A 26138-nucleotide genomic window follows, 5' to 3' on the forward strand; every position below is an offset into this window, starting at 1 on the left:
AACAGCAACTTGAAGAGGAATGGCATTGCATTCATCGTCAGAAAAAACATTTCAAGATTAATTCTGAAGTACAACACTGTCAGCTATAGGATAATAACCATATGCCTACAAGGAAGACCAGTTAATATGACTATTATTCAAATTTAGCACCAACCGCCAAGGCCAAAGATGAAGAAACTGAAGATTTTTACCAACTTCTGCGGTCCTAAATTGATTGAACGTGCAATCAGGATGCATTGATAATTACTGGAGATTGGAATGCGAAAGTTGGAAACAAAGAAGGATTGGTAGTTGGAAAATATGGCCTTGGTGATAGAAATGATGCTGGAGATTGCATGATTGAATTTTCCAAGACCAATGACTTCTTCACTGCAAATACCTTTTCTCACCAATATAAACGCAGACTATACAGGTGGACCTCACCAGATGGAATACACAGGAATCAAATTAACTACATCTGTGGGAAGAGATGATGGAAAAGCTCCATATCATCAGTCAGAACAAGGCCAGGGGCCAATGGTGGAGCAGACCGTCAATTGCTCATATGCAAGTTCAAGTTGAAACTGAAGAAAATTAGAACAAGTCCCCGAGAGCCAAAGCAAAACCGTGAATATATTCCACCTGAATTTAGAGACCATCTCAAGAGTAGATTTGATGCATTGAGCACTAAAGACTGAAGACCAGACAAGTTGTGGAATAACACCAAGGGCATCATACATGAAGAAAGCAAGAGGTCATGAAAAAGACAGGACAGAAAGAAAAGACCAAAATGGATGTCAGAAAACACTCTGAAACTTGCTCTACAACATCGAGTAGCTAGAGCAAAAGGAAGAAATGATGAAGTAAAAGAGTTGAACAGAAGATTTCAAAGGGCAGCTCAAGAAGACAAAGTATTATAATGACGTGTGCAAAGACCTGGAAATGGAAAACCAAAAGGGAAGGACAGGCTCTGCGTTTCTCAAGCTGAAAGAACTGAAGAAGAAATTCAAGCCTCAAGTTGCAATATTGAAGGGTTCTATTATGGGAAAAGTATTAGACGGCTCGGGAAGCGTCAAGAGAAGATGGAAGGAATACACAGAGTCATTATACCAAAACGAATTGGTTGATGTTTAGCCATTTCGGGAGGCACCATATGAGCAGGAACCAATGGTACTGAAGGAAGAAGTCCAAGCTGCACTGAAGGCACTGGCGAGAAACAAGGCTCCAGGAATTGACGGAATACCAATTGAAATGTTTCAACAAATGGATGCAGCACTGAAGTACTCACTCATCTATGCCAAAAAATTTGGAATAGCCAAATGACTGGAATAGATCTATAGTTTTGCCTATTCTCAAGAAAGGCGATCCCACTGAACCTTCCTGTAGGGATCGTTATTATTTTCAGAAAGGTTAAATAGCTTGTGAAATTTACATGGTAAACAAAAAAGCTGAATTTGAGCTAAAATTGTTATTAGTCATTTTTCTACTCGTACTCATATTGTGCATTTACTAAGTGATACAACAGCAGTTCAAAATGTGCATGTGAAAATAAAATAAATGTCTCAGGCACACAGCCTTGTTCCTATTAGACATTTAATAAATTCTGAACCTGCGTGGGGCAAAATAATAGAGTTGAGCCAAAATCTCTGAAAAATGAGCAGAAATTCCTACTGTCTCTGGGTGATGAGGTAACAAAGACCTGCCAGGCTTTAAATTGAAAGCTCTGGAATATACTTGCCTTAGGAGCAAGGATGAACCATGGTAGCCTTCAACTTAACCTTGAACAAGCTTAGTCTGTGATTGCTAACAGGCAATTCTCACCCAGCATTGTCTGCTTAACAAAAGAAATAGCAAACTCTTGGTGGAAGAGAACATCACTTGGATCCTCTACAGGTTTTTATATAAAAGTTCAGCATTCTATAAAAACTTGCAGAACATGGGAGGGAATAGGACCATAAAAAATAAAACCCGCTGCCATCGAGTCAATTCCGACTCATAGTGACCCTATGGGACAGAGCAGAACTGCCCCATAGAGTTTCCAAGGAGCGCCTGGTGGATTCGAACTGCTGACCTTTTGGTTAGCAGCCATAGCACGTAACCACTGTGCAACCAGCGTTTCCATAAAAAATAAGCAAGAGAAAAAACAGACAGTAGAATTAGCTCAGAGGTGATCCAGTTTTTGCAGGTAGCAGAATAGGACTTTAGTAATTTTAAACGTAGATATTGTAGCTTCATTTCTACAATGTCCAGTTAATTTCTTTTAGAGATTCCAATTTCATCCTTACCTCCATTTTGCCCATCTTTTCCTGGACAATTGACAATAATAACTCTAAAGCATAGATAAGACGTGTAAGGGGGCAGTGAGTCTAAGTAAATGGTGGGGACGTAATCTGGGAAGACAGTGGTGGGTCAACATGGAGAACGTAACCAATGTCACTGAATCATGCGTGTAGAAATTGCTGAATGGGTATGTTAGACTGTGTATATTTTCACTAAAAAAAAAATATAAAAAAGAAGATACAAAACAATATGTAAAGTATGACTTCTACAAGAAAGATGTCAATTAAAATGTTAACAGTGTTTAAATTGGCAATGGTTTATAAATACTTTTTGTAGTTCTATTTTGTGAATTTTCTACAATGGATAATATTATTTTTATACTAAGAAGAAAAAGTGTGTGTGTGTGTGTGTGTGTGTGTGTAAGTAATACGTAACCACCTACCAGTCCAAAAGACCCTTAGGAAAAATACCATTTAAAAATGAAGGTGAAATAAAACCATTTTCAGACAATAAAAACTGAAAAAAGTCATTGCCAGCATACTTGGTTTAAAAGAAATATCAAAAGTTCTTCAAGCACAAAGACGATCCCAGAGAGAAATGTGGAAAATGAAGAAATGAATGAAGAGTCTCAGAAAGTGTAAATATGTGGGTTTACTAATGTTAGCTGTACAAACGAAAAGGACTGATGTCTTATGAAGTTTAGAATCTAGAGAGAATTGAAAATGAATTACAAAGTAATGCAAAAGCTATCATAGTAAATGTACCGTAAGTGCTGTACAATTCTAGCATTATCATGGAGGTGGTAGAAATTGTAATTTGAATAAGACTATAATAACTTAAGGATGCATACTGTAATCTTTAGGATAATCATGAGAAGAATAGCATAACAGCATATAACTAATAAGTCAATAAAGAGAAAATAGAATAATAAAGATATATGACTATCAAATAAAAAGGTAAAAAAATAGGTAAGTCAAATAGAAAAGAAATAGTAAGATGGTAGGAATAAATCCAAATGTAACAATAATTGCATTACATTTAAGCGAACTATATTCTCCAGTAAAAGGAGACTGTATTATGAGACTATGTTAAAAAAAAAAAAACAGAAAACTGAACTATATGCCATTTACAAGAGACACAGCCTATATATAAGGAGATAGGTTAAAATTAAAAGAATGGAAAGATAAATATCATGTAAATGCTAACCAAACAAAGCTGGGTTAGCTATACTAGTATCAGACAAAGTCAACTTCAAGGCAAGAAGCATTGCTAGATATGAAGAGGGACGTTCTCCTATTATGTCAGGAAGTGATCTGATAGAAGCTGAAAGACTTTATTCAGTATTTTCTGAACATGAACGTGATACGGTGCTGTAGCAGCTATTGTACAACTCAGAGACAATCAGTATAAAACATGGATACATCTTGACATTTTCTTAGAACTCTGAGACAAAAAGTCTGCAAAATGTATACTGACATTCTCTTGCAATGTCCTTTTAGAACTCACAAGAGTTATCACAAGAGATACCCCAAAACCAAACCTGTAGTGATGGAGTCTATTCCAATTCATAGCAAACCGTATAGGATAGAGTAGAGCTGCCCTGTAATGTTTCCAAGGCTGTGATCTTAATGCAAGCAGACTGCTACATCTTTCTCCTGAGGAGCGGTTGGTGGTTTTGAAATACCCACCTTTTGGTTAGCAGCCTAGCACTTAACCACTGCGCCACTAGGGTTCCCTTCCAAAGAGATAACACATATGAAAAATGAACGCATACTAATGTCAGCTCTCGCATGGTGAACCAGCTAAGTGCCAGCAGCCACATCCACCCAGACTTCCTTGTTACGTGAAAAACGGTAAACTCATACTTGATTCAAACAAAAACAAACAGAAACTTCTTACTCTGTGGCCAACTATTGAAACATTTCCTCTGAGTTTAGGAATGAAACAAGGATGTCTGATATTGCTAGTAGGTGGCAGAGTGTTTAAGAGCTACGGCAAGGTACGGTTGCTGACAAAAATGTTGGCAGTTCAAATCCACCAGCCGCTCCTTGGAAACCCCCTGGGGCAGTTCTTCTCTGTCCTATAGGGTTGCTATGAGTTGGAATCAACTCGACGGCAACGGGTTTTTCTTTTATTTTCACCACTGAAGTGAAGATCCTATCCTGTAGAGTAAAGCAAGGTAAAAAAATAAAAGAAGTAGAGACAGGAATGAAGAAATAGAACTGTCATTGTTCTCAGATGGCATGACCAAGTACATTAAGAAAAAAATTCAGTGGAACCCACAAACTAACTATTAGAATTAAAAAAAAAAAAAAAAAAGAACAAGGTACCAAGAATGACTATAGGATTTTTTGGGGGAGCATGGCTGTGCCTTTCCTGAGACAGAGGACCACCATGTGGGGTGTGGTGTAGGGGCGGAAGTGGGGGGAGAGATGAACCAGTTGGTTTGGGTCCAGTCAGATTTGAGATGACTCTGGGGCAGTTCTACTCTGTCCTGTAGGGTTGCTATGAGCTGGAATCAACTCCACAGCAATGGGCCTGGGGCATTAGAAGGGAAGCTCAGGTAGGTGGAAGGATCTCAGATAGATCTGTGGTTCAGAAGGGAGGTCTGAGTCACGTAAACATTCAGTTACTGTCCAAATATAAACAGTGGATTTGTCTATATGAAGTTTCTTTAAGTTTGAGAAATTGTTACTGGGTTCTCATTTCCTTTTATCCCCTCCTTTTCTTTGGGGAACTTAATTTTAATATTTGCCTCCCTCTGCTTTGCATGCTTCTTTTGAGGGAGGAGCTTCCTAAATTTACCCCTAGGATGCAGCCCCTCACTTCTGCCTGAGTCAGCCTTGGGTGTTACCAGCAGAACAACAGATAGCAGAAAGACCTGCAGTTACAAGTCATTTGGAAATTCTTTGAATCTGGGAAAGAGGTTGCTGTTATGGGGGAGGAAAATTTTCCAGTGCAAAGGACAGGAGCTGTTGCTGAGGTGCTTTTCAAAAGGCATGTTCAGTGTGTCCAAATCTGTCACCATGGGCTCAAGGCGGTAATCCTCCAAGGGGGAAGGTGCTGTGTGATGGATTACAGCTTCTAGCAGGCATTCACACAGAGCTGGTGGGGAGGAGAGCAGAGAAGGTGTGAGAGGCGTGCTTGTTTCCAAGCATGGATAAACACGCCAAAGAATATGCTCTTGACAAGTCCGTCAGATGAACCATAATTAATAGAGCCAGCTGCTCTTTCTAAATACACTGTACTAGACAGTCATGATTCCAATGGAAAACTCATAACTTTATTGGGCTCTATGTGGGTCCTGGGTCCAAAGAGATTTTACAAAAGGAAAAGAAGGATTCCAGATACCTCAGCAGGCAGAATTTACAAAAGTTTAGCACCAAACCAAAACCAAACCCACTGCTGTTGAGTCAATTCTGACTCACAGCGACCCTACAGAACGGAGTTGAACTGCCCCATATGGTTTCTAAGGAGCAGTTGGGAATTTGAACTGCCGACCTATTGGTTAGCAGCTGTAGCTCTTAACCACTGCGCCACCAGGGCTCCATAAAGTCTTAGTATGTTCCTTAATTACAATATTTTTTTAAAATTAAAAAGATGGAGGGGGTTGCTCAGAAAAAAGAAGCAGAGAGAAAAAAATGTGTTTTCCGTATGGAGGGTTGTTTTGGCCAAGCCTGTCAAATTGGTCACCACCCTGGGGCCATGGTGGTGCAGAGGTTGAGAGCCATGGTGTGCTATGGCTGTGAATCAAAAAGGTTGACACTTCAAATCCACTCCTTGGAAGCTCTGTCCAATAGGGTCACTATGAGTCGGAATTGACTAGACGGCAACCAGGTTTTGGTTTTCTGGGAAGTCAAACACAGGTTGTCTTACCTCCAGCAATTTCTGTGCAGTAGAACAGATGGAAGATACTGGCTTCGGGTCCAACCATCAGTGGATTGTTGCTGGATGGGAATTTTCTAGATGGCTGTGGTAGCCAAGGAGAAACACAACACTCTGTTAGAGACACAAGCTATTATTTTTGTGATGTGGTTGGATCCACTTTGTTATATTCCCAAACCAGTTTTCCAAATGAAATTTCTAACCAATTTGTAATCCTTGCTTGAGATTATTTTGCTCCCTGGGACTCTGTTAAGCGACTACTATGTAGTTTGTATGCATTGAGTGTGATGTCAATGTTCAGTATAAACCAATATATGTATTTGTGTATCTTCATGTGTGTGGCCAACACTTAGTGGTAAGTGCCAGGCATTGTCCAAACTGCCTTTATGTATATTAAGCCATTTAGTTCTCACATTAATAATTTAAGGTTGGTACTCTTATCATTCCCATTTTATAGATGAAAAAGTAGTGGCAGAGATAGATAGGTTTGTTACCCAGCCAAGGTCACATGGCTGGTAAGTGGTGGAGCCAGGCTTGACCCAGTGCTCTCTACCTCTGGCGTCTACTCTCCTTACTGCAACACCTCTCATGGAATAGGTGACGATTTTAACATGTGTAGTACAATGATGTTTTATTTTCTCATAGGAGTGACTGGGTAACATCCTACAAGGTCATGGTGAGCAATGACAGCCACACATGGGTCACTGTTAAGAATGGATCAGGAGACATGGTGAGTCTCTGCTTCCCTCTGACTGAGCCCCTGGTGCCTGGCTGTGTTTGGCTCTGCAAAGAGAAGGAATTGATGCAATATTGGCATCTGGAGGCTGGCTGATTCTGTGTCAACTCAGACCAGCATAAGAGTCTGATGGACAATGACTCCCCTTCCATGCTCTGCAGTTCAGCCCCAAGTGGCCCACAATATAGCCTTCAGCCTTTGGTCTCATCAAAGAGCTGCTGAGATGCAGCCTCCTACACAATTCACAGATCAGCCCTGTAAGACGTGTGGAGCATAGGGTATGCTGGAGCCCCTTGTGGCTATTCAATCATAGTAGTCTCCTAATGTTCTTCAATGACCCCAGTCTTCTAGCTCCAAGATTAACTCCAGGTTAACCAGTTCTGGTCATGTCACTCTCTTACTCACTCTCAAGTGCCTATTGCTAATACAGTATCCAGTGTCTCACACAGTCCAACTGTAGCCTCATCGGTCAGCCTTGTTCCTCATTCACATCCCACATGCACACTACTGTGTTCCAGGAAAAATGAGCCTGTTGCTCTTCTCCCTAGAATCCAGTTTCTGGGAATCCCGTCTCTGCTGTTCCTTTTCTCTAGAATCCCCTCCCCCAACAACCATTCCTGTGGGTCTAAATCATTTTCCTTTAAGACCAGCACCTTCTCCCTGAAGCTTTGCCCATTCCTTATTCTGTCCCTTTGCTATGGCACTAATAGACTTTTCCTATTGAATATAGTTACTTACCACCACCGGCTCCACTAGGTAGGGACTTCCTGAGGAGAGGGTCCAGGCCTGATTCATTTTCCTTTTCCCCTCAATGTCCTGCAGACATTAGCTGTTCTCAAAAGTGTCTTGTTGACTGAATTAATTACTGACTCTTGTATCCCTTTGTAGCTCTAAAAGATTCTCCCTTTTTCTCCTTCTCCATAAACAGATATTTGAAGGAAACAGTGAGAAGGAGATCCCTGTTCTCAATGAGCTGCCTGTCCCCATGGTGGCCCGCTACATCCGCATAAACCCGCAGTCCTGGTTGGACAATGGGAGCATCTGTATGCGGATGGAGATCCTGGGCTGCCCACTACCAGGTGAGCCCCCTTCCTTGGCTCCCTGTAGGGTAGGATTGTCAGCGGAGAACAGATGGCCTCATAAAGGCAAGCAGAAGTAGGCCAAGAGTAACCTGACAGCACAGATTAGAACTTTAAGGGGCAGAGAGTCTAAGCAGTGGTGAAGCAATGTGGGGTAGAGATAGTGAGAATGGTGACACAGTGTAACTAGGTAGGTACGTAACCTCTGTCATTGAGCTGCACATGTAAAAACTGTTGAATGGGCATAGGTTTTATTGTGTATGTTTTCACCAAAATTTAAAAATTAAAAAAAAAAAAAACCCAAGAACCTTTTTCTCATGCAAAAAATAATACATGCTATTGACAAACAGAGAAAAGATTGAAGTTGTCAAGGATTTCATTTTACTTGGATCCATAATCAACACCCATGAAAGCTGCTGTCAAGAAATCAAATAATGCATTGCATTGGGCAAATCTGATGCAAAAGACCTCTTTAAAGTGTTAAAAAGCAAAGATGTCATTTTAAGGGCTAAGGTGCACCTGATCCAAGCCATGGTGTTTTCAGTTGCCTCATATGCATATGAAAGCTGGACAATGAATAAGGAAGACTGAAGAAGAATTGACGCCTTTGAGTTGTGGTGCTGGCAAAAAATATCGAATATACCATGGATTGCCAAAAGAACGAACAAGCCTGTCTTGGAAGAGATACAGCTAGAGGCGTGTAGAGGCGAGGATGGCCAGACTACGTCTCACATACTTTGGATCTGTTATCAGAAGGAATCAGTCCCTGGAGGAGGGATATTGTGTTTGGTAAAGTAGAGGATCATCGAAAAAAAGGAAGACCCTGAAGGAGATGGATCGACACAGTAGCTGCAACAATGGGCTCAAGTATGACAATGACTGTAAGGATGGTACAGTTTTCCATTCTGTTATATGTAAGGTCACTATGAGTCAGAACCAACTTGATGGCACCTAACAACAAGAACAACTATAGAATGTTTAGAAAACATAGATAAGCGATAACAAAAATAAATAAAAAGTTCATGAACATGTGGGGTAGAGAAATCACTTGCCCACTATGGTTTCACCTACTGCGATTTGGGTACAATGCATATCTCAAGGCTGCAAATACACTCAACATTACCACTCAGAAATGAGCAAAAAAAAAAAAAAAAAAGTTTCCAAAAAAAAATGTTTGGCAACAAATTTAATTCTGGGTGAGAGTTCCCACTACACTGGGTAGTTGGAGTGGGATAGGAGGGAGAAGAAGTTAATTTTAAACTTGACAGTTTTAATAGTCTCTATCTAATTAAATAGCTTCACTTTGATGTCTGCTTACCTGGGTAGATGCTCATCTGTTGGGTTGTATTACCCTTCCCTTGTTCCCACAAGTGGTTCCCACAAGAGAGTATGTGGATGTGACCCTATGGTGGCAGGAAAAAAAAAAAAAACTACTGTGGAGTTGATTCTGACTCGTGGCAATGCCAAGGGTTACAGAGTAGAACTGCTCCATGGGGTTTTCTTGGCTGTCATCTTTATGGAAGCAGATCACCAGGCCTTTCTTCCACAGTGCCGCTTGGGGGGTTTGAACCACAAATCTTTAGATTAGCATTTATGACACTCAGGGACCTGTGGCAGGAAGAAAAGGGGCTTGAATGCACCTGTGCCGTCTGGATTCTTGCTGGTGTCTGCCCTGGAGAGGTTGGCCTGGTCTGACATGTGCCTGGTTCTGTCCTTTCAAAGACAATGAGCTTGCGTCTGCCAGAGCCTGTGGTCGGCAGTATCCCCGTCCTGAGCAGACATCTGCAGGGAGGGAAGCTGGCCCCTGAGCAGGGCCTGTGGGAACATTCACGTTCTGCTCACCCACAGTCAGGCCATGAGGAGCGCGGGGCACAGACCTCCCCTCATCTTCTCCAGTGAGGCGCTGCCATTCTTGTCTAGTGAGGCACGGGCCTTGCTCACTGTGGGGCTTGAGGTCCCTCCCGGTACTACTGGGGGAAGGGCACTGCCAGCTCTGATGCTCTCAGGTGCCGTTTCTGTAGTCTCCTCACTCCACCATGAACTTATATTTACTACACTTTCCAAGTATATTTAATGTGATTTTATTGCTTTTCTCTCAGTCCCATCATATCCATGGTCCTGCTCTGCCAACCACCGATTTTTAGAGCACAAACCCTGTTTTGGTGAGAACGATGGGTCTTTCTACCTAACTATCTTCACGTGTATTAGATGGACTCGCACCAGACAGGCTCTTTGTTATACATTTGTTCGTACTTAAGATTAGAAAGCTTTTCCCATGTTGTTGAAACTATTAGAGGCCATCTGTTTTATGGCTGTCTGCTAGTCTGTGGACAAAGCCCCGTGTCTTTAATCTACTCCCATTGTTGGAAGTTGAGTTGTTTGTGATATTTTGATTCTATAAACAACCCCACAGCAAACACCCTTGTGTCTGTGTCATTGTACACGTCCACAATTGTCTCCTTAAGGTAGATCCTGAGAAGTGATATCGCTGCTACAAAGGCTATGCTCAGTTGGGAGGCTGATGCAGAGAGAATGTAGAAGCTTTGCCTGATTTTGGATTTGGGCCTCCTTTTGGGCTGGCTGCTGCTGGAATGGAGCCCTGGTGGTGCAGTGGTTAAGCATTCAGCTGTTAACTGGAAGGTCAGCGGTTCGGATCCACCAGCCACTCCTTGGAAACACTATGGGGCAGTATTACACTGTCCTATAGAGTCGTTATGAGTCGGGGACTGATTTGACAGCAATGGGTTTGGTTTTTGGGTGCTCCTGGGGTTGCAGTTGAGGGCTGGCCACCACCATCCAGGGCCAGGTCAGGCTTCCTGAGTGCAGCGTGTCCAAGGAGTGAGGCCTCTTCAGTGAGCCATGCAGGACCCCAGCCCCCTTATGCCAGGCCAGCTGCTTGCTCTGGCCCAGCTCAGCGAAGGCTGGGTCTGCTTGCTTTCAAGGGCAAGATGGTGGTTTCTCTCTGAGGCACGAATTCATCTGTTGTTGGTATAGGGCATAGGGCAGCCTGTGAGAGTCTCATGAAATAAATATTTCCCTGCGAAGTTATTCTTTGTGTGTGTGTGTTTGAAGATAAGCCCTGGGGGCTATTTAAATGCTCACAAAGACAGAAGTACATTATGAAGTCTGTTTGGGTTTCCAGTATAGACACAGAATGGTTCTATTTTCCACCCCCCAGATATTCAGGGCCATTTTTCTTCCAGAAGTTATTTAGCCAGTCTGCCCAGGGGAGCTGGCTCTTCATGCATGCTTCCTGGTGGTGGTCATGCCTCGGGGCCTGGGGATGACACAGGGCCTCCAGCCACCCCACTGCCCGGAAACCAGAGAGGTTCCTTTGTGTAACTTAATGAGGCCAAGCCAGTGATGCCACAGCCAACTCAGCCTCCCAAACCCAAGGTGACCTTGTGGTCTAATCACAGCCAGCCAGAGTCTGCTTCCCAGAACCCTTGTTTATGAAAAATTCATTTACCTTTGTTTCTGTTTCTCTTTGTTCTGTCCTTTTCATCCCTACCATCTTCAGGCAAACTCCCTGGTGGGAGCTGAGGAGGGTGGTGGTTCTTTTCAAGACCTCACAAATAACACTTCCAGAAATTTCTGAACTGGAAAATGGTCGACCATATACCATAGTCTATTAATAGGATTTTTAGAGTTCAGAAGTAAAAGAAAGTTCTCATCCTCAAATCTGAGTTGAAGTGTTCATTTTAGAGTAAGGAGCTACGTTTATTAGACGCTGGGGAGAGCTTCTTAAGACACATTTTTATCATGAAGAGTTCAGGGTAAGACACATGCTGGCAGAATTCAACCTTACACTGTTGGTGGTTTTCAGGTATAAAATTGCAGCTCACACTGCCTGGTTCTTAAAGGCCCAGTGTCTCTGCACACTGTTTCTCCACAGGACAACAGGGTTGTGCCCAGAGTCCTGGGAAATAACCTTTGGGGTGGGGGCATGGTAATGCTTGAGCCCTGGTGCTTCATATTGAATGCCTGACTATCCTAGTCGGGGTTTTCTGGAGAAACAGACAAGTGAGATACATGCATACATGCATACATTGCATATGCCCATACATACATGCATGCATGCATACATACATACATACATACATGAGCTGCCATTGAGTTGGCTCCCAACTCATGGTGACCCCATGCACAACAGAATGAGACTCTGCCCTGTCCGATACCATCCCATGGTCACTTCTAGATAGGGCCATTGTGATCCACAGGGTTTTCATTGGTTGATTTTCAGACGTAGATCGTTAGGCCTTTCTTCCTAGTCTGTCTTAGACTGGAAGCTCTGCTGAACCTGCTCAGCATCACAGCAACATGCAAGCCTCTACACACAAACGGGTGGGGACTGCATGTGAGGTGCATTGGCTGGGAATCAAACCCAGGTCTCTTGCGTGGAGGATGAGAATTCTATCTCTGAACTACTGATTTCTCATGCATACGTAAATACACATTTCTATCTCTATCTCTCCAGAGAGAGAGAAATTGATGATTGATCCCGTTAAGCAATTGGCTCACGCAATTATGGCGGGGGAGGGGGGGGCGGCAAGTTCAAAATCTGTAGCGCAACCTTTGCCACATTTTTGTACACGTGCCTACCAATGCGTTTGCTCCTTACATGAGTCCTGACTGAGCCCCTTGTAGCCGAAGACCTTGCGTCTTTCGTTCTATACCCACGTCTGGCCCAGGGCTCAGCACAGAGCATGTGCTCAGAGAAGGATAGAATGAAGTCAGTGAAGGCCTCCAGCTTCAAGACAAGGCTGTGTCTTCATAAATCACTGGACATTGGCCAAAGGCAGGCCGTGTCTAGCCAAAGATGGGGCCATGGGTTCTCTCTTTGCTTTATTGTGGCATTAAAATAACCAAACATCGGGATGACCAGTTAATTTTTAACCAGGAAGCATTTGTATGCACCTGCTATACAAGATTAAATTGTCATACCAAGTGAGATATGCGTCCTGGAGTTATTTGGACTGTTTAGGTTGACCTGTTTAGGCCAACCATCGCAGTTTGCCCAGGCCTGAGGCAATTCCTGGGACGTGGGACTTTATGTTTTGAAACCAAACAGTCCTGGGCAAACTGGGACAAGCTGGTCACCCTGTGGTTTAGCCACTTCAGAATGGTGCACTCAGTCCTTAAGGCCATGGGTTGGGAGAGCCATTGATAAATCAGTGTGTTCAAAGGAAGGACCCAGAATGGCTACAGACATGGAAACCAACAGGACAACTGAAGGACTGGGGGTGTTTAGGCAGGAACAGAGACAACTTGGGGAACTGTGGTTATTCTCTTTGAAGTCTGCAGGATCCTCATACCTGAAAGGGAGAAGACTTAGTCTTTGTCATTCAAGAGGGTTGAATTAGGGTCAGCAGATAGACTTCAGCTCAATAAAGGAAGACCTTCCTAACACCTAGGCTGCAGAGCGGTGGAACAGGCTGCTTTGTGAAGGTCAGGGCTCCAGGTCTCTGAAGGACTCTTGTGACTCTGTGTCAGGGACACATTAAAATCAGTTCTTAAGAGGAGATAAAGGGTAGTCAAGATAACTTAGATTTTTTTTATCTGACCATGTTGGAAGAATAAGAAATGACTGAGGTAGGGGAGACCAGAAGGCTTTGGAGAGCAGCAGGAATCTGTGCTGTCCGCAGAAGGAGGAAGGGGCAGCATGGAGGCCAAGCCCCTCAGAGCTATCATGGTCTGCTGCACAGACGAGGCTAATTAGTTGACTCTGTAGACTCTGGGGGAGTCCCTGGGTGGTGCAAACAGTTAACACTGTCAGCTGCTAACGGAACAGTTGGAGGTTCGAGTCTACCAAGAGGCACCTTGGAAGAAAGGCCTGGTAATCTACTTCCAAAAAATCAGTCATCGAAAACCCTATGGAGCACAATTCTACTCTGACATCGATGGGGCCACCAGGAGTTGCAGTCAACTCAATGGCAACGTGCTGTGGTAGACTCTGGGACCCAGTAGGGCAGGGCTTAAGCCTCCCTCATTGCTTACCTAGTGTCAGGCTCATAGTAGGTTCTCAAGAAAACTTTGTCCAATCAAAATCAATGGCAAGTGAAGAAGTATTTGTTCAAAATGCGAGAGGCTGAGTGTTGGTTTTGAGACTGTTCTGGAACTTGTACCTGTAGCCTTAGGCAAATTGATTCGTCTTGACAAGGAAGAATGTTGCCAGACACAGAGTTCTTTTGTACTTAAGGTTCTGAATTGTTGTCAATCTTTTTTTAAGAACCTTGAAGGCATAACTTGTGTTTAGAGACAAAGGGGGCTTTAAAGTTCTTTGGAAAGAGGCTCCTGAGGCTTCGGGAGTGTTGACTGGCCCTTACAAATCAGCACATGGATAAGTGAAGTGTAAATGAATGCAAACAACATTACCTTTGCTTTGGGACACAAGGGTTCAGAAATGACAGGGAAGGCTGCCTGCTGCAGTGTGACCTGCCTCCCCAAAGGAAAGAGATTGAAACATAATTGGGGGGTGTTTGGCTAAACCCAAATTGTTTTTGCTTTCTTTCCTAGACAAAGTGCCATCTTGCCCTCCCACATGATTTCCCTTTCAACGACGGTTATTTATTTCTAATAGCATTACTGGCAAACCTTTCATGACTATTAAAACTATATTCTGTGTTGGGGTCTATATGTGATTTTTAACTTGTTGCATACGGCCTCAGTTTCCCAGGTTAAAGCCAGTCTTCAGCCGTGACCTGTGGGCGTGGGACACAGACACACCAAGGGTTTTGTGGACCGGAGGTGTCTTACATGGACTGGGAACCTTGTCCCTGCTGGGTGGTGTGCTCAGTACTTTAACACAGAGCTTCTCAAATCCCCCTGCCTGCAAATCGGCTGGAATCTTGTTAAAATGAGAGTTCTGATTCAGCAGGTCTGCGCTGGGGCCCAAGTTTCAGCCAAAAGGAGCCCTGGTGGCATAAACAGCCAAGCGCTTAGCTGCTAACTGAAAGGCTGGCCGTTTGAACCTACCCAGTGGCTCATCATCGCCTCAATCACCTCATAAGCATGCAAAAGCTGGACAACGGATAAGGAAGACCAAAGAATTGACACCTTTGAATTGTGGAGTTGGCAAAGAATACTGAATATACCATGGGCTGCCAAGGAATGAACAGATCTGTCGTGGAAGAAGTACAACAGGAATGCTCCTTAGAAGCAAGGATGGCAGTACTACATCTCACATACTTTGGACATGTTATTAGGCGCGATCAGTCCCTGGAGAAGGACGTCATGCTTGGTAAAGTAGAGGGTCCCTGAAAAAGAGGAAAACCCTCAACGAGATGGATTCACACAGTGGCTGCAACAATGGGCACAAGAATAGCAACAATTGTGAGGATGGCGCAAGACCAGGCAGTGTTTTATTCTATTGTGCACAGAGTCTCAACGAGTCGAAATCGACTCAATGGCAGCTAACAACAACAACAGTGGGTCCTCGGGAGAAAGACGCGGTGATCTGCTCCTGTAACATTTACCGCCTAGAAAGCCCTGTGGGGCAGTTCTGCTCTGTCCTACAAGGTCACCACGAGTCGGACTAGACTTGGTGGCCACCACCACCACCTCCACCAAGAAGCAGCCAGTGCTGCTGGTCAGTGGGCCACATTTGGAGCAGCAGGCCTCACCCCCAGAGGAGGACAATGCAAATGAAAGACATCCCGTTCTCTCTTTCCTTTTATGTGTTCTTGTTTTATAATTACATCATCAGTACGTGCTGATAGGGATTAAAATTTTTAGAAGTAAGTCTTCATGGAAAATAATCAACTAAAGAGTAGACTTCTCTCCCTCACCCACTGATTTTCCATCCCTAGAGGTCACCACTGTCAGTACTTTCTGATAGTACTGGTTAGGGTGCTTCAGCTCCAAACAACAGAAATCCCAGCTCCAACTGGCTTAACTGTTACAGGAGTTTTTATCTCATGTGATTGGAAGTCTCAGTGAAGATCAGAATCCAGAGTTGGTTAACTTGGTAGCTCCTGATGTCACTGGGGTTCTCTCTGGTCTGTCCAAGGAGCCCTGGTGGCTCAGTGGTTAAGAGCTCAGCTGCTAAACAAAAGGTTGGCGGTTCAAACCTACCAGGCGCTCCACAGGAGAAAGATGTGGCAGTCGTCTTCCATAAAGATTACCGCCCTGGAAACCCCCAGGTGCCTAGCATGAATCAGGCACTTAACAGAGATACCACAAGTAATGTGAATTCATATTATATTTCTGTCCCTAGATCCTAATAACTATTACCACAGACGGAATGAAATGACCACCACCGATGACCTTGATTTTAAGCATCACAACTATAAGGAAATGCGCCAGGTAAGACCCAGCCTGCAACATCTCATTCCAGAAAGTTGTCAAAAGAACAATGTGTATCACATGCACAAAGCACTTAATTTTATTGTCAGAAATTAGGATGATGGATTAGGGTTAGGAATCTGAATGATTATTTTGATTTGCTGAAGACTAAATGCCTGTAGTGTCAGGGTTGAGAACGAGGCTGGCATGACCTGAGGAAGGCTCCCTCAGTAGCGAATGGTTGAAACAGAATTTGAACACAGGCTTTTCTGATTTGATAGCGTAATTCTTAAGAACCACTGCATGTTTGAGTGGTGTCACAGATTTAAAGATGCGGCTCATGTGTGAATTAAAGAAGAAAGATGGCCTAGAACCACACTGATGACCATGTTGTTGTTAGGTGCCATTGAGTCGGTTCCGACTCATAGCTACCCCGGAATGAAATGATGCCGGGTCTTGTGCCATCCCCACAATCATTGCTATGTTTGAGCCCATTGTTGCAGCCACTCTATCATCCATCTCCTTGAGGGTCTTCCTCTTTGTCAATGACTTTACCAAGCACGATGTCATTCTCCAGGGACTGGTCCCTCCTGATAACATGTCCAAAGTAAGTGAGACAAAGCTTAGTCATCCTCACATCTAAGGAGCATCCTGGCTGTACTTCTTCCAAGGCAGCTTTGTCCGTTCTTCTGGCAGGACATAATATACTCAATATTCTTAGCCAACACCATAATTCAGAGGCATCCGTTCTTCCTTGGTCTTCCTTACTCATTGTTCAGCTTTTACATGCATGAAATCATTATTATATAATGATAATAATAGCAGGAAGCATTCTCATAGGACCATCCACATGTCAGATGCTATGCTCAGCTCAGTAGTATGCATATATTACCATATTCAGTACCTTTAACAAAACCCTAGGGGCGTAGGGACTGTTGCCATCCTTATTCTAAAGATAAGAAAACTGAGTCACAACTCATTATTCAAACCAGTAATTCTCAATCCTGGCTGAATATTAGGATTGCTTGGGGGAAATTTGTAAAAATGCCTATAGTGAATCCAACCTCAGGCCAATTAGAGCAGAATTTCTAGGAGTAGGGCTGGGATCCAAATTTTTAAAAGCTCTCCCTCCGATTCTAATGTATAGTCAGGCTTGAAAACTACTGGTTGATACCTTTATAGTTTTTAGTGTTGTTGGAAAGAAATGACAATTCCAGATGGGGTTTTTCCCAGATAGAATTACAGAAATCAAGTCATTCTGAGCTCTTGACAACAATTGCTTCAAAGAGAAAAAAATCAGACCCGTTGCCATCAAGTCGATTCCGACTCATAGCAATCCTATAGGACAGAGCAGAATTGCGCCATAGGGTTTCCGAGGAGTGGCTGGTGGATTTGAACTGCTGACCTTTCGATCAGCAGCCAAGCTCTTCACCATTGCACTACTAGGGCTCCAATACTAGCTTACAGGATGCAGAAAGGGGAGGGGATCAAACGTTTATTAGAACAAGTTAAAAAGGCAGGCCCTGTGCCAAGTGCTTTGCCTATAAATCCTGCTCAGTGTCTTCACCAGCAAGGTGCTAGAAACCATGGCGGGGTAGAGTGGCAAATGAGAAACCCTCAGATCTCTGTGAATCTGACTGAAGAGACAGAACAACAGAGAAAACAGCCTCATTGATACATACGTAGAGCAAGGATTCACCAAAGGCAAGTTAACAAGTCTCAAAGCCAGAGCTCACAGGGGCTGAGTGAAGAAACCAGACTTCCAGTAGAAAAGCAGGTGTTTCTGAGGTTGGAGCAGTTCAGCTGAGCTTCAAGAAGGCTCTCACTGCCCCAAGCCCAGGAAATGAACCAACCTGGTGTTGTTCTGATGTATGTTAAGTTGAGATACACACAGATTCCAGATACCCGTCAGCACAGACTCAGAAGTGGGATGTGCTAATGAAATTTTCTTGCTGTCTTGCTCTTGGGAAATCAAGATAATGTATTTGGACTCGAGTCTGTGACTCATCCCTGCTGCGTTGCATTCATGGGGTATTTTTATGACTCTGCTCGCCACTCCATTTGATGGAGCCCTTGTGTACGAATTCAGATGTGCTCGCCAGAGCTCTCAGAACATCCTTTTGAGCCCAGAAATCAGACAAGTGTCAGCACAGTTGGTGCAACTAATGTCAAAAGCAATAAATCTGAATGGATTTAAAATGAGCTAACTGCACAAAGAGTCCAGGAAGCTGATATCTTTAAATAGTTCTCCTGAGAGGAGGATGAACCTCTTCTTATTTAAGGAGAGCTGGTGGACTGGGTCTCACGACACCATCTATCTGATCAGCAGGGCTTGGTGGATGTTCAAGCTAGGAGTGGCATTGGCATCATTCAGTGCACCGCTCTTGGGTGACCTTGGGTGACCCCTCCCAGGTCCCCAAGTCCAGCAGCGCTCAACTGGAAACCATCCTGGGAGGATCTATCAATCCTGAAGAGTGTTCAGAAGTGATCATGAAATCCATAAGTGATTTGCCATTTGGATTCCTGGCTCTGGGGATGGGAAAGAAGACAGCATTTTTAGCAGTTTACCTGTATGAATTCTACTAGGTTACTGTAGAAATCTTTCTGCTGCAGGGAAAAATTGTTAGTTTGTCCTACTATTGGAAGAGATGTTTACAACAAACACACACACAAAAAAAGAGAAACAGCAGCAAGAACAGGAAGCAAGGAGAGAAAATAGAACCTTATTGAGTTACAAGAGGGAAATAACAAGAATGTGCGTGGTTCTGTTCTCTGCAGTAAACATTTCCAGAGCACCAACTTGTAAGGCATTGTTCCAGACACAGTGGGTGAAGCAGAGTGGTTAGGGATAGAAGTGGGGGGCGGGGAAGAAAGAGCTCCAGATACCTATGTTATAAGGCAGGGTACAGTAATTGTCCCTAGAACATGCTAAAGGTCCTCTTGGCACTTGCCTCAGTGGGTAATTTGCTTGGTCATTTGTCTACATGTACCTTGTCAGTCGCCCTCACGGAGGGCAATGAGGACAGAGACCCTGGCCGTTATATTATAAACCTAGAGTGGGGACTTGATTAAATATGCATATTTGAGGTTGTAACTGTCTTGGGGGTTTGGAGGGAGAAGTAACTGGTCTGGTTGGCCATGGCTGGGAAGGACTTTGGCCGCAGTTGGGGTTGGCTGTCATGCTGGGAGTGATGCTAGATTTCGATGGACAGAGATGGAAGGACACTCCAAGTGGAGAGGACAGTGAGAGTTAAGGTGCAGAGAGAGGAGCGGATAGGCTTGTTTCTGGAATAAATGGCAATCTGCCAGCAGAGGAGGCCGGCCGAACGCTGGGAGAGGATGCCAGTCATGAATGCTGGGAGACGCTTTTGTGCTGAATCTGAGAGTCATGGCGGTGCTTATGGAAGCAGTGCTGGGTTTTAGGAGATGGATCTGGAGTCATGTGCAGAGTAGGTTGCATGCAGAGTATTATTGTAGTCCCCTGAGAGGGCAGCAGGACTTGACGTCGGGGTGGGCAAGAGGCATTTCTCAGGTGGGCTGACTAGTCCTAGGTCGTCTGTTGGAATAAGCTGGGGGAAGAGAAGGGCACGATGTGCTTCAAAGGGGCACGGGGGGACAATCCGCAGGGGGTGGGAAAGACATGGTTTTGAGAAGGTTAATGACTTTGCTTTGGGGCAGGGTGTCAAGTCCCAGATGCTCAGGACACAGCAGTTGGTTGGTTGGTAAGCTGAGTGAAGCAGGTAGAAAGAAGGCAAGTAGTGAAACATGGGTTGGACGGTAGCCAGCGAGTGGTAGTGATTTCCAGGGTAGTACGGGCACTCAGAGGCATCAGACTGGGGGCAGCAGTAGTCTGCCCACCTGCTCCATGCTGGGTAGCAACGGTGGCAGGAAGCCAGGGCAGGCAGCAGGCCTGCAGACCCTGGCCAACCAACTCCTCACAGTGGGGTTCCTCTCACTATGATTCCTCCCTCCTTCTGGAATTTCTTCTCCATTTGGCCAAGTACAGTGTCTGTTTCTCAGGCAACTGAGGAAAGATGGTGGAAGGGAACAGCTTTCTTTTCACTCTTCCTTTTGCACCGTTTTAATTCGTAGGACAAACAATATTGTATCAATATCAGATACCAACTGAAAGTCTAAAGGTAAGCATTGACAAGCCCTCTACTCTAAAGAATCGACAGTTTTCATTTTTCCCCATTCCTATCCAGAGTTTGACTTATATGTTCACAGAATTCCATGGTTTTGGTCACAGAATGGTTCCAACTTTGCCCTGCTTCTCTTGGTAACCAGTATTCCATCATTAGCCATTTTCCCTTGCTCTCTTCATAGTCGTGATGTTGCAGGATATTCTGGTGAGTGGACACATCATAGTTTTCTCAGTGTTTTCTTGTTCCAGGGCATTTTGATAGCTCTCAAATTTAATTAATACTGAGAAAATATAAAACCCCCTGCAAAAAGTGCCATCATGCATACAATTGTACCATCCTATGAGAATAATTTCCTTCTGATTTATTACCAGAAATTGAACTCCTAGAAGAAGGAGCTTATTTTATCCCCTTCAGCAGAGAAGGGAAGCAGCAGTGCCTAGGAGTCAGCAGATGCCAGGATGGCAAAGTTTCTTCCTATTTTAAAGGCAGAGAAACTACCTTGAAGAGGTTAAGTGTCTTTCAAGCCTGGCTACTGTCTAAGGCAGTGTTTCTCAATTTTTTTTCCCCATTGTTGCCCTCCTAGGGAGTCTTTTTAGATATTTTTTCCTTAATCACCCACCTCATTATATTAAGTACTAAGGAATAAGACTTTGTTGGGTAGGGTTGAGGTTTGGAGGACCATGAAGCATTGTAATAACTAAGATTTTTAAGACTCCAAGGAACCAATTTCCCCCTTGGGGATGATTTCGCCCTCATTGAGAATACATGCTCTATGGTCATCAGACAAATTCTGTTCCTTATGCCCTCTTTAACTGTCAAGACTCAAATATTTACCACAAAGACCAAAACTCAAAACAAACAAACAAAACACTTTGACTCTTTTTAGGAATAAATAATTGTATTTTCTTGGTAGAAGGAGCTGCGTTTAAATGGAGAACTCTATTCCTGGTGAAGCTCCTGGTTGCTTTGCTGAAAGGAGTTGGGCAGGTCACCACGCAGGTCCTTAGTGTTGCTGGTGGCATTTCTAAGGGCCCGCTGTATGGAGAGATTTATAGAGGACCCCTATAAAGGAGTTGACTCTTCAAATGCCCACACTCTCCATTTTGCAAGGATACTTGCAATGCCACGGCACAGTGGCATGAGGGTCATTTATTTCACTGGCGTTTTTCCAGAGCGACTGTGGCTGGTATAAGAATACGCAACAGTGTAAAGTGTAAGGAAGTGATTCCGATGACTCGTGGCCTGAGAGCCATGTCATGCTGAGAGATGTGTCCACGGCTCAGTTGTGCATCCCAGGGGAAGGTGCCATCTGTCTATTCCAGTGTCAAGGTCACAGTCTGTAGCCCTGGATGCACAGCTCCCTACAGCTAATTGAAAGGGGGAGGAAGATAAGCATTAAATGACAGCCAGACCCTGTGATGAATGCTAGGCATTCATTGCCTCATTCATGATGAGCTGACTCTCTCGTCTGCAGAACTAGCCATTGATCTGAAAGCAAGATTGTGGGTCATCTATGGATCAGGACTTGCCAAGGTCAGTGCTGGTGGTGAAGGATGGCTCAACACCCAGCAGGGGCCCCAAAGCAGAGGGGCACTGTGCCGTAGCCGTCTTTCAGGACAGTCACAGAGTACAACAGACCAACTGGGTGGAAGGAGGTGCTTGTCCTGATGGCTTTATTGAAACTTCATGGGTGAATATGAGTATGACACAAGCCCTGAGAGTCCAAAGTCCTGGTTCCATCTGGCACCATCTGTGTTACCTAGGGCAATCACTTAATGTTGCTCTGAGCCTCAGTCTCCGTGTCTGTAGAATGGGGCCAGTCACATCTGCCTTACTTACCTACCTTGCCTGGTTGTCATGATGATGAGATTCAGTAGAGAAATCAAACTTCTTATTATTGTACTTATCATTAGCCACATGATTGCTGTGTTTCTTCCTAAAACAGCAGTCCTCGTGTGTGGCTCCACCTCATCCTGCAATATTCATCCCTCCTGTTGTCAGGCGTAGACACTGTTTTTCTCCTATGTTGTCCTCCATTTGGAGTGGGTTTCTGGTTTTGCAAACAAGAGTCCTTTAGTGTCAGCCTTCTCTCACCTAAATATTGTGACACAAAGTGAGTTCTCATCAAGGGAACCCCATTCCCTACCAGGAGCAGTGAGAAATTAGAACCTGAAGTTTGGACCAAGGCTGCACCTGGAACACCTCATAGGTGTGCCGTAAAAGCAAAGCGATGGCAGCAGTCAATCCTTCCAGTCCTTTAGAAACATTCGTGGTGTTCCTTAAACCCTCTCTGTTCTGCCGTTGCGTAGTGTTATGCTAGGGGAGGTAAATGAAGTACACACAACTGTAACTCAGCTGTATCATAAATTCCGTGTAATGGCAATTTTCCGGTTCTAACAGATGTTAACCCACCATGACATTTGTAACAGATTTGTTTATTCACAACTTACAAGGACATTTTGTGGATCATTCGGTGGATGGAAGTTTCCCTGAGAGGTTGTCAGAGCAAATCCAGGTCCATGCTCGCCCTCCATGACCTGTGCCTTTCCTCTCTGACCACCAGCCAAGCTCCAGCTCATCTTTCAAAAGGACGAAGCCCAAAGGCTGAGCCAAGATGGCAGAATAGACGAGCCCTCTTTACAACAAAGACCTGAAAAAAAAAAGTGAAACGAGTATATTTATGACAAGCTAGGAGCCCTGAGCATCAAAGGCAGGCTAGAAAATGAACTGAGGGGCAGGGGAAGGAAGAGACAGTTCAGAAACGGAGAGGAGTTACCGGACCTGAATTGCCGGGAGCCCTCAGGCACCATTCCCAGAGCGGCGGCAGAGGCAGGCTGGTACTAGCATTTGGCCACAGTTTCCTCAGGGAGAAGCAGCCACCCACGCAGCCTACTCACACCTCCGGAACCAGAGAAGAACGGTGCTCTTGGCAAAAAGCAAAGTACTTGCGTATATTTTACTGCATCCCCCACCCCCAAACCAGCTTCAGCGGCTGAATTCCCTGGACCCGATATGGGCCCTGTTGAACTCCTAGAGCCATTCTCCCTGCCTTGGAGAAGGAAAAAATTTGCAACTGGGGGAAAAGATACTTTGTCTGCTCCACTAACCGGGAGAAGTGGCTCCTGTTCAGGCATAAATGGTCCGTGGAATTTGCGTACTTTTCCCCTCTGCATGGACCTGTGCGGGCCTATTTCAGGAAAATAGACCCTTGTTGGCAGACTCCAACTGTTTCAGCTGTGTGATGGAGAGGTGGGTGTTTGATGTTTGACATTGATTTGTCTATTAAACAGGGTCCTCACCTACCCACATCAGGGCCCTAAGGACTGGTAGCTCCACTCAGGTCACCAAGCCACCCATGACAGGGATCCAAGAATAACTGGTACCTCCCAGTCCTTGCAACCAAAAACACTGGGTGCCCATGGTCCGTCTGCAGAACCCACCCACCTGCACACTCTAGGGATCAGGGATGCACTTTTCTCAGGGACACTCAGGGGTCAGTTCTCAGCTCCCTGCCTTGTTGAGATCGTGACCCCCTGCTGCAATCAGATACCGGTACATACACCAATGACCCCTGCCCCTCTAAGACTGTAGAACAGAGCCTGTACCACACACTTCATGATCAGCTACCTGGACACCTGAGCTGAATTCATACAAGAAAAGTGAGTGGACTCTTGGGCTGATATACCTGATAACAGCTCTAGCCATCTGGGGACAGGACACCAGAGCTCCAAAGGCAAAAATAATCAAGCTAGCTCACTGAAGCATCCCATTTGGGCATATCAAAACAAAACAAAGCAAGAAGCTGTGACACAGTAAGCAAGCATAAACTAATACAATAGCTTATAGATGGCTCAAAGACAACAGTCAATATCAAGTTACATAAAGAAACAGACCATGATCACCTTGACAAGCTCTCAAAAAAAGAACCCAGGGATCTTCTAGATGAAAGTGCATTCCGGGAATTATCAGAGGCAGAATACAAAAGATTAATATACAGAACCCTTCAAGACATCAGGAAGGAAATGAGGCAATATGCAGAACAAGCCAAGGAACACACAGATAAAACAATTGAAGAAATTAGAAAGATTATTCAGGAATGTAATGAAAAATTTAATAAGCTAGAAAAAGCCATAGACAGACAGCAATCAGAAATTCAGAAGATTAACAATAAAATTACAGAAGTAGACAACTCAATAGAAAGTCAGAGGAGCAGAATTGAGCACATAGAAGCCAGAATTTCTGAACTTGAAGATAAACCACTTGGCACTAATATATTTCAAGAAAAATCACATAAAAGAATTAAAAATTGAGGAAACCTTAAGAATCACGTGGAACTGTATCAAGAGAAATAACTTACGAGTGATTGGAGTATCAGAACAGGGAGGGATAACAGAAAATACAGAGAAAATTGTTGAAGATTTGTTGGCAGAAAACTTTTCTGACATCGCAAAAGATGAGAAGTTATCTATCCAAGATGCTCATCAAACTCCACACAAGATAGATGTTAAAAGAAAGTCATCAAGACGTATTATAATCAAACTTGCCAAAACCAAAGATAAAGAGAGAATTTTAAGAGCAGCTAGGGATAAACGAAAAGTCACCTACAAAGGAGAGCCAATAAGAATAAGCTCAGACTACTCAGCAGAAACCATGCAGGCAAGAAGGCAATGGGATGACATATTTAAAAAATTAAAGGAAAAAATTGCCATCCAAGAATCATATACCCAGCAAAACTGTCTCTTAAATATGAAGGTGAAATTAGGACATTTCCAGGTAAACAGAAGTTTAGGGAATTCGTAAAAACCAAACCAAAACTACAAGAAATACTAAAGGGATTTCTTTGGTTAGAAAATCAATAATATCAGGTATCAACCCAACACTAGAACACTCGGCAGAGCAATCAGAAATCAACCCAGACAGAGAAATAAAAAAAACAAAGCAAGATTTAAAAAAAAAAAAGCTCAAAACAGGGTAATAGCAATGTTATTATATAAAAGCAGACAACATTAAAACAATAAAGAAGGACTAAGAAGTGTAATCATAGATCTTCCATATGGCGAGGCAGATACAGCGATACGAAGACAATAAAAGTTAGGTTTAAATTTAGAAAAATAAGGGTAAATAATAAAGTAACCACAAAGGAGACAAACTGTCCTACTCATCAAAATAAAATACAAGAAAAAAATAGTGATTCAGCGGAAACAAAATCAACAACAAATATGAGGAAAGGACAATATATAAAAGATAATCTACTCAGCACACAAAATTAAATGGGTAAAAGAAATTGTCAACAGCACACAAAAACAGACATCGAAATGATAGCACTAAATTCATACCTATCCATAATTACCCTGAATGTAAATGGACTAAATGCACCAATAAAGAGACAGAGAGTGGCAGAATGGATTAAAAAAATGATCTGTCTATATGCCGCCTACAAGAGACACACCTTAGACTTAGAGACACAAACAAACTAAAACTCAAAGGATGGAAAAAAATAAGCAAACAACAAGCAAAAAAGAGTAAGAGTGGCAATATTAATTTCTGACAAAATAGACTTTAAAGTTAAATCCATCATAAAGGATAAGGAAGGACACTATATAATGATTAAAGAGACAATATACCAAGAAGATATAACCATATTAAATATTTATGCACCCAGTGACAGGGCTGCAAGATACATAAAACAAACTCTATCAACATTGAAAAGTGAGATAGACAGCTCCACAATAATAGTAGGAGACTTCAACA

At 43.6% G+C, this 26138-nt stretch overlaps 1 protein-coding gene across 1 annotated transcript in view; it reads left to right on the forward strand.

Annotated features, from left to right (window-relative positions):
• CPXM2 (carboxypeptidase X, M14 family member 2) overlaps positions 1-26138 on the forward strand; it is a 126233-nt gene that overhangs the window by 72643 nt on the left and 27452 nt on the right. Inside the window, exons 5-7 of the mRNA XM_010599223.3 lie at positions 6790-6874; positions 7809-7959; positions 16175-16263. Of these exons, the coding sequence (XP_010597525.2) occupies positions 6790-6874; positions 7809-7959; positions 16175-16263 (325 nt within the window). The remainder of the gene's footprint in view (positions 1-6789; positions 6875-7808; positions 7960-16174; positions 16264-26138) is intronic.

Source organism: Loxodonta africana, chromosome 16 (assembly GCF_030014295.1).
Source record: "Loxodonta africana isolate mLoxAfr1 chromosome 16, mLoxAfr1.hap2, whole genome shotgun sequence".
NCBI classification, from domain to species: Eukaryota; Metazoa; Chordata; class Mammalia; order Proboscidea; family Elephantidae; genus Loxodonta; species Loxodonta africana.